The 13,383-nt window shown below is 43.2% G+C and overlaps 2 protein-coding genes across 11 annotated transcripts in view; one reads left to right on the top strand and one right to left on the bottom strand.

The window, feature by feature from the left end:
• Window positions 1-13,383, bottom strand: part of LOC133472897 (sex-determining region Y protein-like) — a 376,487-nt gene that overhangs the window by 225,598 nt on the left and 137,506 nt on the right. The window lies entirely within an intron of this gene.
• Window positions 1-13,383, top strand: part of pcdh7b (protocadherin 7b) — an 87,704-nt gene that overhangs the window by 41,511 nt on the left and 32,810 nt on the right. For 2 of the 6 annotated variants that reach the window (XM_061764404.1, XM_061764400.1), the window contains one exon: window positions 5,062-5,281. The exons of 2 other annotated variants lie outside the window; for them this stretch is intronic. In XM_061764404.1, coding sequence (XP_061620388.1) covers window positions 5,062-5,281 — 220 coding nt within the window. The remainder of the gene's footprint in view (window positions 1-5,061; window positions 5,282-13,383) is intronic. 2 more of the 6 variants (XM_061764405.1, XM_061764402.1) reach the window with 1 other exon arrangement.

Raw genomic sequence — 13,383 nt, forward strand, 5'->3', positions numbered from 1 at the left:
CTCGATTACCGATTTTTCACTCAACTAAAATTTGGAGTCATTTCTTCCGTCTCCGTTTCCCTACATCTGCTAAAGGTATTTACAGCTGGAGTTACACACCACCGCCGAGTGCTTGACTCGAAATAAGCTGCAAGTGTACCACTAATTCCAAACAATGTGCTAACCATTTGTGAAGGGTTTTGCTGACAGTGTTTAGTTCAGGGGTGAAGGAAATGAAAATCAAATCCGAGAGCTCGCACTTCATCGGCGCGAATGCTGCGTTGTGTTTTCCTTGGCTCGATCCGCACGAGTCAGAAAAGCCGCATGTTTTCTTTCCCCTCCCAGACGGGAAATATGCCGGGTTGAGCCTTCAAATCTACCTGTGGCTTTGTTTGCATTGTTCATCTGGAAAGATGGCATCTTTGCTCAGTCGCCCGTGGTCATCACAGCAGACTTTCAATCACAGGAACGCACCCCACCCCGCTTACCTCTTGCCCCCCCCCCCCCCCCCAGAGGCTGCCGAAAGCCGGCCCCCTCCGAGAGGTCCCGGCATCTGGTAACCATAAAGGAAACGAGTGTGAACTTGTAATGAAAGTCATACATTAAAAGCCACGCTACGCTCGGGCCGGCCGGGCACGGCGAGGGGTTAAGCCGTGCACTTCGTGCGTGATTATGTGCGCGTTTCAGCATACAAGCAGAGAAACTCGATGAGGTTTGGATCCTTTTCCTCATCTCTGCATTCAAAGACGACAAATCCAGTCAGGGGCAGGCAATATCCACAAAACCACAGTGCACCACTTCCAGAATGACTATTAGCATAAATAAACTTGTCTCTCAAAGTGATTTGTCACGAGGACTTTTATTAGCTTTCCCCTAGGTCGGCCGAGTAAAACAGCATCTAAAGTAATGGTTGGAAATAAAAGATTTTCCTTTTACAAGCTGGACGGGTTGTGTGTTTGCGCATTTGTGTGAGAGTGCTTCCCTCGCTGGACTTGATTGGCAGACGGGTGCACTTTAAGGCCGGGAGGTGGAAGGAGGGCATGTCGTTGGTCAGCCTTAACAAATGCACGGGGCCCGAAAGGGGCCCGCATCTACTCAGAGGGGGTCAAGTCCGTGTCGCCGCCGCCATTTCCACCGTAACACTGACAGACAGTATGTTATTAGCGACTTCACTGCAAAAAAAAAAAAAGGCAAAGGAAGAACACCATGTTTTGGCATAAAACTCCGAGTTCTTGCGTAATTCCATGCTATTTGCGGTTAATTACGGATATATGGCCCGAAGCCGGCCGCAACTAGCAAAATACCGTAAGCAATTGACACGCCCCCTAAAAATTATTAAAATTGCCTAGATTAATACAGTGGTACCTTGACCTGTTTTTCGAGATATTAATATGAAATTTTTTTACTTACAACTAAGCTTCAGACACTCGGCCACAAGATGGCGGTAGCTAACTTCACAACATCCGACCACCATAAGTTTCCGTATTTTGACTAATATATATATATATATATATATATATATTTTTGCAATGGCTCCTAAGAAAGTGAGTATTATTTTTTGTTTTGTTTATGGGATTGGAACAGATGAACGGGATTTTTATTCATTTCAATGGGGAAAGTTAATGAGTGATTGGAGTGCGTTCCGAACATGGTCACAGAACAAATTGAATTTGTCGGTCAAGGGAAATGCAGTGGACGCGCATGTGTATTTGCAAATGTGATGGAGAACCTAACTTCTACTAAAAGCCCAGACAAAACTAAGATCCTTCCTGGGAAAAAAAAAGTCTTTCATTCGTGATTGAACCACGTCAACATACTCCCTTGATACTTTTTACATTTACATCACAAGAACTATTTTCTTATTTAGACAGGGCTTTTGCAGCATGTTTTCAGAGGCGAAAATGCAGGTTACAGCAAATTGCCGACGTGCCACTAACCCCACTATCTTGACTTTTAACTTGGGGGGGGGGGACGAGATGTTTATTGGACCGAAACGTTTGAGAAATGAAAGCTACAAAGGTCACGGGTGCAGATGGTGCTTACAGCAGATTCCGATCCAGAGCCCCGTGGCAATCCTGGCGTGAACTCCGTAGCCGCTCTGGAAAGAAATTAGCTTTCACCCGCCATCTCACTGTGCGGCGAATAAAAGAAAAAGTTCAGGTGAATAACGTGTTTCCCCTAGCTTCATTTCCCCAAACTAATTTTCCCCTTTCCTTGCCCGAGTGTTTCCAATTCATTAGGCTACATTCATTGCATTGGTGTCACAGAGAAAACTGTTTTCCCAGAGTGCGGCACTCCGCTAGACAAATGCACAAACAACACCTCTCACAAAAAAAAAAAAAGTGTTTGGGTGCATAAACAAACCAACATTTAACATCTTAACATCGACTCAAGTGTAGTTCTACTCACGGAGCTGTTTTCCTTCTGGGTCCACAGTTTTAATTACACAGCAAATGTTTGGCTATCCGAGTGAGATCTGCATGAATATTTATAGCGATTCATTTGTCGAGTGTTGATTGTAATTCCACGGAAACACGATTTATTGCCAGCATTGCCGTGTGAGCCAGTCAGCCAGACAAAGCGAACTACATGGAAGTAACTAAATGAACCTTCACATTCAGACAGCAGCGCTTCATGGGGAAATTCGGGCAAAGATTCTGAATTGTTAAAGGCTGCACCGGTTTAAGTGACAATTCAGATTTTTCTTCGGCCAACTGGGATGCGTCATCAAGATACACCGATCGGTGACATACACACCTGCGTCTGCTCAAACAACAAGCACAGAATTAAATATGGTCAAAAAATCGGCAAACATACTGTTTGGGGTCACATTTGATCCATTCTGACATTGACCCATGTCGACTAAAACGAATTTTAGATTTAGCTAGTGCGAGTTAAGTCAAGCAAAATGGTGATAACGGTGGGAATCCTAAACCTGTACATGGTGTTTTTTTTTTTTTTTTATTATTATTATTGGACAATGGTGAAAGTGTTACATTGGGAGCTCGGCACTGACCTGAGAACTGTATGCGTCACAACCACATTCGCACAGGACGGTGCAACAGATTCGGAGGAGCCAGACATTCCCCATCCACGGTCTTATTGGAGAGAATTGTTTGAAGTTGTTAGCGCTAAGAATTGTGGTAAATGCGTTGTGTCTGGTGCAAGCCTAAAAACCACCAGCTTCTAACGTTAACATGTTTTCTTTTGAATCTGAACAAGCACATAAAAGTGAGGTTTATTTTTTTTCCTGTCGTTATGAGCTAATTAAGCGTTTTCTTGACAACATCAGCAAAGCTGGAACATGTTTTGATCGCATAAAAGCCTGAGCTCACGCTGGCTTTATTTTCTCTTCAGTACAAGAACTATAAAAGTTAATAAAAGAGGGAAACCATCATGTGTGCAGAGATGTTTTATTATTTATTCATCTTCATTTTAGAGTTCATACTTTTGTAGCTTTACTAAAGGCGTTGTAATTCAGTAATTCTGTTTTTACCAAAGATATTTTTATAAACCTGTATTTCTACTTAAGTACAACGTGCGAGTACTTTTGCCCGGAAATAAATGGCTAAACCGCCCATCTAATTAACAAACCGCATTGGCCATTTGTAGCTATTTATTTATGATCAGGCCAAAGCCTGCGCTGAATCTTGAGCTCTCTGCCGTTGCCACTTTGCGGCACTCCGACAGGGATTGAGAGCTAGAGAGGCGGTGAGGGAGAGCCACCGAGGCGGTGGGGGTGGAGTGAAAGAAAGAGGCTTCTACTTTAATGAAATGCTCTCACTGCTTAACTCACTGACACTGCTCAATAACGCCTTCGATCAAGCAACGCGTATCGACAGCGGCTCCTCTGGCAGAGGCTCCGCCGGATGGGAATGCTCTTATCTTTACCTCTGCACAAGCTGCAGACTGCTGCTAGACTCGTGCGGCCCTCGTTCCCTCGCAGTCCTCCTTCAATAAATAAGCGAAAACATTCTTTCCCCTGCGGGCTAGCACGAAGGCTGAGGGGCCGCCATGTTTACAGGTCTGGTCTGCAGAGTCCTATCGATGCATTTGTGGGTGTTAAAAGTAATGAATGTTGCTGGAAACCACTGTAGGAGAACATTTAGTCTTGTACATTGGTTGGCATGACAGCGAACTCCTGCTATTAACAGGGGATAGGGGAATCAGAGCAATTAAAGCCCCATCTTCTGTTTAAAAGGGTTTGTATTTGCCTAAAGAATCCATTTTGATTGATGGACTTACAATAATCTACAACAGTATAGACAAAGAATAATGAGCAAAGCATGCATCTAGCATGTACACAACCATGAAACCATGTCAAATAACTATTCAGTAGTTCGATAATTCAACAAACAAACGACGAAGATCATCAATAGTATTAGCTAGCATACTAGCTTAAAAACAAGCTAGCACAAACAGATGCGATACGGGCAAACAAATGTGCAGACGAGAAGTTTACTCAAATTGCCAATGTCAAAAACTTACCTTTAGCTATTTACAGACAATTAAAAAAAGGGAAGGGAATACAAGCAAATTGTTACGGCAACTTAAACGACAGGGGTTCTTAGTAGCTGCATCGGAAGTGAAAACAAACTTTTATTTTCACTTTGACTATTCCCTCACACACTGCGCATTTAAGGATAAAAGGAAAACAGGGCTTCTCAAACCAGATGGAAAAAAACCAACATCATGAGTAAATTAAATCTAACAACAACAGCAACACCAAGGTGGCAGCAAAGTAATACTTTCATCGCTTTGGCATGAGCCCAAAAACAATTAATCCGCAAGTTTTTCAGTGAATAACAGAAGATAGGTTCCGAACAATATTTATCAGCAAATAGGAGACGTTGCGAATGCTGAACTGCGAATATGTGAGGCGTCACTGTATAGTAGCTAGCTTTAGCCTCACTGTAATGCCTGGCAAACCCCTTTGAATTTCTTTGGAATCTTCCCAAAAAGCCTCCTTACGCCTGCGTGCTTTGTTTCTTCCCTAAACTCCCTTCTCTAAAAATCTGAGGACAGAACTCCCTCTAAGCGTCCCTTTTATAGTGACCCCCGGCCATTTGGTTTCTCTTGTAGCCGTTTCGCCGAGTGACCTTCTCGGTGGTGAGCCAGCCCCAGGACCCTCACCAGCAGGGATCGCTGCAGAGCTGCTACGACAGCGGCCTGGACGAGTCCGAGACGCCGAGCAGCAAGAGTTCGTCGGGGCCCCGACTGGGTGCCCTGCCCCTGCCCGAGGACAGCTACGAGAGGACCACGCCGGATGGCAGTGTCGGTGAGGCAGAGCACATGGAAAATGGTAGGGGCAAACACTGAAAGGAGAGAGAGCTAAGCTAGAAGGAACACATACACGCACATACCGCCCAGAGCGTTCAAGCAGGATGGCAGGTAGTCACAACCGTGTAAGGTTTTCTTGGGTTTTAAAAAACAAACTTTCTGCAACAGGATAGGGGATTTGTAGCAATGTGTTGACATGCATACAACAGAACTTCAACCATCCATTTATCCATCCATCCATTCATCTTCAATATAGCATTGGTCCTCAGTGTTGCGGTGACTTTGGGGCGAGAGGCGGGGGAAGACCCTGGACTGTCCGCCAGTCACACATTCGCAAACAACCATTCACACACCTATCGACAAGTCAGCCTTCATCTAACCTAACATGCATGTTTTCGGAGTGTGGGAGCAAGCCGCAGTACCCGGAGACAACCCAGGCAAGCACGGGGAGAATGTGCAACCTCACACACAGGAAGGCTGAAGTCAAGATTCGAGCCCTGAACCTCAGAACTGTGAGGCAGATGTGCTAACCACCACCGCAGAGATCTATGACCAAAAAAAACCAAAACTTTCAGACCAACCTTCCCCGTTTGTATTGGAGGCTGCTTTGGATGATTCCCAAAGAACTGCATCTCTGCACTCTATCTTGCCTTGTCTTCGATATAAAGTGAAGGGGGAGCAACCACAGGGGGCTAATACCCTACTTGAATTGGTAAGAAGCTGTGTTGGCAGTTGCTGTGTGCTTGCCTCGAGGCCCACATGAAAGAGCTAATATTTCTCTAAACGTGGGATAGACCTGCTGTGTCAAAACGACAGCCTATGCGTGAGACTGTGAGTGAGTGAGTTGGCATGAATCATTTGTGACACTCATACTTCTTAACAACTACTGGCATTTTGACAAGGTACACATCCTTTATCAAAGCCGGAATCAAGCTTCAGACCGAGTTAAGGTTTTAGGGGAATTACCTGATAGCGGACTTTATGAGGTTAATGGCAGTAATCATTTCCCAAAAAAGCATTTTAGGACAAATATGAGTAATCAAGAGAACTGGATTAGCGAGTCTTGGCGCACGGGGACTCGGACAACGCAAACAGAAGTCCGACATCATATGAGCAGCTGTCCTCAAAATAGACTGATAGCAGATTGTGGCATGGTCAGCTTGGGCTATTTTGTGGATGCTTAAAAAAATAAATAAATGAATACAAATCTTCTGACATTAAGCACTTTTCACTCCACGAATAAGGTGGGATATCATTTGTTCCCGGTGCTGCGATCCAAGCACTTAAAACGTAGCTAATGCGTCCTTGACGAAGACCTTTCCTCATTCACTTATGTGTGGCCGCTCCTTAAGAGGGCATCACTTAAACACCGAAGTGCAAAATAAATGCAGTTATCGAAGGTTAGGGCAAATATTGGCTAACTGCTCAAGCCTCTGCCTGGGGGCAGGGCTAACTATACTAATTAGGTCCTCGATCATTGTTTCTATGCCAAAGATAAGCCTCATATATCTTTCAGCTTGAACTTGGTCGTTCCCCAGTGATGAACTCGACTGTTGCCTCTCAGTGCGTACACGTTCCGCCTTCACTGAGGTTGGGCTCGGGAGTGTCGAAAAATTCCACAGTTGACAGCGCATCTTAAAAACGGGGTGCGATCAGAGTACGGCATCTGGAATGTTGCTGCCTTCTTCATCATGATGCACAGCTGGGCCCCTTCACTTATTCATGAGCTCACCCCCACATCCTATCAGATATTCATAAATGGCGAGAGTTCAGAGTCAAACAGCCAATTAAACTCTTCAGGCGACGTGCCTCGTGCCCTTCTATTGATCACCGCGGCGTTCGAAGGGGTGGCGATGGCTTTTTCCCAACCTCTTGGACTTCATCTCCAAATAAACAACATGCTCTCGCATCATCCCAAGCGAGGAGTGCAATGTCAAATCTCGGTGCTATATGTCAGAGGGGGACTCGACTCGGATCAGAAATTAAGTTTATAACTTGGGACTTGCTTGGCTAAAACTTAAAGACTCGACTTGAGACTCGATTTTTAGATAAAAGACAATGCCGTTTGTTTTTGTTTCTGAAAGAAAAGCTATTTCCTTGTGTCGTGCTCACCAATCTGCCAAGTATTTTGTGGCACGGAGGGCAGAGGCCATGTCATGAAACGCGTACTTTAGCGGCAACTCAAGGTTAGGCGACAACGTCATCTAACCTTATCTGTTACAAAGAAATCCACAAAGACAGGAAAGCTACAATAACTTCACAGTTTAGCTAACCGATAGCTGGTCAAACATTAAGTTTAATGCCGTTTATGCGTTAAATTAAGAAGACATAGTAATAGAAAATAGAGACTAGATTTGGAACCATTTAAGAATCAATGTAAATGTGAAACAGCTAACTAACGCAATATACGAATAATATTTTCTGACTGCGAAAGATTGTGACGCTACCGGGTACTTCACTCAAGGTCTGTGCTGTTTGAAGAGCAGTAAGACTCACACAGATGTGGCAATGCAATCCACGTTACCCTTTAGCTTAGCTTGTTTTAACAAAATCTACCACTCGGGGAAGGCGGTTGCCTATCTATGTTTTCTGACAAATTTGCAGGCAAAGCGAGTTGCCGGGAGCCAGAAAATCGTTAAAACCCTCCCGCGAGCTGAGGCGGAACCTTAAGGATGAACACTTGCAGATAGAACAACCTTTTACCGGCCCGGACATCACAGAGTTCATTCGACTGCCGAGACGGATGAAGAGTAAAAATATATGGCAGCCTCTAAAAAGAGTAATGACTCGTCCAAGCACGCCTCCCACACTCTTTTGCACTGGCTGCCAGACAAGGGAGCAAACGTTTCCCTAAGTGGGAGATTACAAACTTCGCAGTTGTTCATTAGACAATGGATAGAACAGACGTGGGGAATTTGTAGTGTTGTGACGTGAACACAAATGGCTAAGACTGCGTTGTCATGGCAGCGCCATCTGTGGGATGCGGCGAGGCACTGCAAAAACTGGGTTTAAAAACAAGGGAAAAAAAGTCATGAAATGAGGCGTGTAAAACCTCATTTAAGCAACATTGTCTGCCAATAGAACAGGAAGGTTTGACTTCTTAAAACAAGTCAACATAGTGAGAATGAGATCTTAAACTTTTGTATTCACTATACACGCCTTTTAAAGCTAAATGTATTCACAACCAGTAGCAAAATCTCAATAAGTTACAATACGCTATGAGCATTTTTGAGGAAAAATACTTCAAGCATTTGAAATGCTCTGACAACAAAAACTAGCAGGTGAGAAGAAATTCTTTTGGCAAAGAACAAGCATACCTTCCCTTGATTTGAGATATTTAATCTTGGTCGGAATTTTAGTTTTTTGCAGCGTGAGCTGTGTTGTGTCTCACAATTTCCAGAGCCCGGTTAGTAACGCGCACATCTTGAGTATGCGTGTGTTAACGAGGCAGGCCCTATCGTGGGGCCAGATGGCAACGTAAGGGTGTTTAATTAAAACCATTCATATTTCAAGAGCGGGAGCGGCAATAGGGCTGGTCTTAAGGTTGATTTCCCCATACGTGGTGGAGGGATGGTGTGCGCGTGCACGTGCGTCTGCAAAGGTCATGGCCCATGTGCGCACATAAATTAAAACGCCAGAATCCAAAAACGGCAATCAGGATGGAAACAGGACAAACAACAACACTCGTTGTGTAACATTCTCAGCTCCGGGAAATTTGTCCATTTTTTGCTTTGTATTTCGAGCGAGCTTCGGCTACACAATATTTAAAATTGTTATTATTATTTTATTTTTTTTTTTTTTAAAAAGGAGATATAACTCAATATCAACGCTAGTCTTGTTAGCCTGTCTATGGCATTTGACTTTCGAAGACAAGGTTATGTGGTTTGGTTAACTACGCAATGGGTCAGGGAGGCTCTATTCTCAGCACTTTTTTTCCCTTTTTTAGCGTCTGGAGATTCTTATACCACACGTAGCTCCCATCCATCACCTGCTCCTCGCCGCCCCTATTTCTTTCCGTGATATCCCCCTCAGGCGAGGAGACGGCGAGCGAGATAGGCAGAACAAGAGGACCCGGTGAGATAACGCGGAGCGAGGGAGCCGACGGCGACGAGACGGCCGCCGAGCGAATGACTAACGCGGCAGAACAGAAGCTCGGAAAGCAGATGGAACAGTGGGGAGGCGGGAGAGGCCCAGGTGCTCGAGAAGGAAGAACTTAATTAATGGTTTAAAAAAAAAAATCATTGGATAAAACGGCAGCGGGGAGTGGCGGCTGACAGAGAAGTGATTGATCACGGCTCGGTTGGAGCAGGCAGGTATTCAAATCATCCCCTTGTGTCGCATCCAAAGGTCCGACTTCCTCCTCACGCGAGCGCATGAGTGAGCCATAAAGCCCCCGTTGTGCACCCCCCCCCCCCCCCGAATTCCCTTCATGCAAGTTCAATCTGGAGGAAAAGATGCGACTCTTGGGAAGTGAGCCAGGATTTGGGAAAGCAGAGTAACGTCAAATCAAGGTTTATAACAGAGTAATATGCACACAGGACAATGCGATTTTGTCACCAATAATAATAATAGCAAATAAAAATGCAAAAAATTAAATGACTATTCATAATAATACCTAAAACTATTTTTGTATTATGAATTATTGTGGACATACACGATATGTACATAAGATGTATATAATATATAACAACATGTAACAATGTAATTATAATTGTTGCAAATTTTGTATCTTATTTTTGCTTTTAGTAACTATTATATTTTCATATATCTATATAACTGAATTTTTATTTTCATGATTCAGTTCATATATACTTATTAAATTTGTACTATTTATCTGCATTTCATTATTTCAAGTCAAAATATTGTATATTGTTTTTTACTATTTATAATGTTTGTATTTTACAAATAGAGACATATAATTCATTCAATTTTAACAGATTTTACTTGTTATATATAATTACATTTTACTAATGTATACTTATTTCATTAGATTTGTTTTTATGATTAAACTATGTTTTTATTCTAATTATCATTCCCCGCAACACATACAAGCAATTTTGGCGTAAATTTGAAATGAAATTTGAGGGAATTTTCCAAGAAAAAGCAATGATTACCTCCACCAAGTTGGAGCCAAGAAACCAAACGCAATAGTAAGCGAGAGAAGCATTTCTGAACTTTTATGGCCGTTTGGAGAGCGCCTTTGTTTTGAATATGAAATGTGTTCAATTGGCCAGTGATTTTTGAGTTGCGACAACTCACTCACACACACACACACACACACACACACACGCGCGCACAGGCACATACAAAACCGCTTGTCATGACGGCGCAGATACATGATTGTGTTTTTAATGAGGGCCAGCAGTCATGTTTACGTGCAGTGAAGCGAAAGTCTGGCTCGGATTCAAACAATTGCCGTCCGCTTTTTCTGCTGCTAGCATCGCCGCGGCTACAACACGCATAACAGGTGTAGCGTTCTTTTTCTGTTGTGAGGGGAATGTGAATAAGCTGTAAAACTGGCAACGTGGTGGTTGTCATTGCTTTGAATACCTAATTGTGTCCTGGCTGTGCATATGTTGCTGACTTCAGAGCCAAAAAATAAATAAATAAATAAAAGGGGGTGGGGGGCGGGCATTTGTGCTTCTTTTTTCACTAGGGCAGGGATGTGTTGGAATACAAAAAAAAAAAAAAAAAAAACACATTCAGGCATTCACACATTCTGTAGGCTTGACACCCCGACCGTGGCGCCTCATACATTCATTCATGCACCCACCAAACATATCTCACAGTGGAGGGAGGTGCATAATAACTCCCGGGAACAGTTTCTCCAACTACGCATTCGTTTCACGCGTCGCCACAACAACGAGGCCTTCGCAATTTAATTTGTGTCTGCTGTCGTGATGGTGAAACACACCGCGTTTGTCTGATTGGAGAACGTGTTTGTAGCTCGAAGCAGATGTCGGGCGCCCGCAGCAAACATGAATCCCTCGCTTTCCGGAATCACTGCCAAAGAATTGGACTGAGATATCTTCCGTGTAAACACACATCCTCGGTTTATAAACCATCGTAAACCCCCACCCATTTGCACATTTTTCTGTCGAACATGATTATATCTATTCACTGAAAAAGGCACCTATTTGCATATTTTTACAACACTATTTATTATACAGTGGCGCTTTGAGATGAGTTTTTCGAAATCCAGCCCATTCTTTGGGTTCACTTCAGAGTTGAAGTCAAGTCAAACCAAACACGAAACAGACAAATACACGTTTATTCAAAACAACCAAACAACTGCCTAAAGAAAGGCCCCGCTAGCTTATTGCTAACAAAAAAAAAAAGGGGGGGGGGGGGGGGGGAAGAAGCGTTGACAACTATGATTAGCTTCGATAGTCAGGATTTAAGAACTCTTTAAACCGGTGGTTCGCAAACTTTTTATGCCAAGTAGCATGTCAAAAAAGTACTTAGCATTTCAAGTACCACCATCGTAACCAACAATCAAACAAAGTAGCGTAGTAGTTTTTGTCCTAAAAAGTATATTTAATAATGTAAGCCACTGTGAGCACTGCGCTTGAAAATAGGAAAATAAAAATACAAAAATCTAATTGAAAAGTATTGCACATAAACGTTAAGTAAAATTTGTTCTTAAAGATGAAATGCCAATGCTATACATTGAACTTCAAAGTTAAATACAACTGAACTCTACTTCGGTAGCGAGTCTTTCGCGTACGAGCAGAGGGAACCCGCGTACCACTGATGGTACTCGTACCGCACTTTGAGAATCCCCGCTTGAAACAATGGCTATTTGACCACAAACGGTGGAGCAACACATGTAGACAGATAATATAACAGTACTCACAGGAATACATTCTTTATCCTCTATTAAAACAAAAACAACAACATTACAGCATCTGACTGAGTCGCAGTAAGTTTGTGAAACGCTGCTTCTTCGTTTGTGCCCGCATGACTTATTATTATTATTATTCTGCCCCCCGGTGGTCAAGGCGGAAGCAGCACAGTAGCAACTGAATTGCTGATTCAATTCAGCAATTGTGCTGACTCACACCTCCTTGCCGTTTTGACCTTTTGAGATATAAATCCCCCAAAATGTGTACACACTTTTCCTCCCCCCCTCTCGCCGATGTTTGTGCACGTTCCCGTCCTAGTCCTCTGTTTATATTCCGCATGCGCGGCGGCTGGGCCCGCCAGCTGCTTAACCTCTGACATTTGCGGAATAAATAAGAAGTTTTGGGCTGACCGAGAAAGTGGTGTGAGATTTTCCCCATTCTGGCCATGAATTGATAACGCTTTCATGTTATTAATTTAGAATTTTCCAGCAGTCACGCCATGGTATTTTCTGTAACTGTTTGAATGATTACTGCTGGCCACCATCAAAGGTCTTCCTTTACAGGATGAGTCCACAGATTCTCAATAGGGTTGATGTCGGGGGATGAAATCTTCAATCTTCCCCACACTCCTATTAACCTCTACCGCACTCATATAAACACTTTGTATACTCTTTAACACCTTTTAAACTCAAACATACAGAAATGCACAGTAGCACTCTCCACAAAATACAGTACATTTTATTGTTTGTATGTGTTTTAGTGAATTTTCTTTGTTTTTTTTTTTTTTTACAGTTTTGTTTTAGGCTTGGAAGTGTTAAGTTTACCACCTAAAAATTACAGCAAACACTTAAAATCCAGCAATATGGCGAATTATGCGCGATATGAGTATGAAAATAGAAAATCTGCAATGTACTGAATGGGCAATAGGTGAACCGCGATATAGCGAGGGAAGACTGTATACTGCCGTCCACCCTCATTTGAACGAGGCTACACAAGTTCTCAATCAGGTTGAGGTCAGGGGATGATGTGGCCACACCATTAATTTTTTCTTTTTTTGTGTGTGTGTTGCTGAGGATTATTTTATTACTCCCTTCTTTTTATTTCCTTTGCGGAGTTATTCAAGGAGCTCCCTGAGACAATTACTCTGGTGAAGAAATTCTCTGCAAGAGGATGGCTGATTACAGAAGTATCTAAATATTGCAGATTGCTCATTATCTCCTAACCCCGAGCAATCCCCAGCCCACCCCAAAAGGACCCCGACGAAGGAATGCGGCCGGCG

This window comes from Phyllopteryx taeniolatus, chromosome 23, assembly GCF_024500385.1.
Source record: "Phyllopteryx taeniolatus isolate TA_2022b chromosome 23, UOR_Ptae_1.2, whole genome shotgun sequence".
Classification (NCBI taxonomy): Eukaryota; Metazoa; Chordata; class Actinopteri; order Syngnathiformes; family Syngnathidae; genus Phyllopteryx; species Phyllopteryx taeniolatus.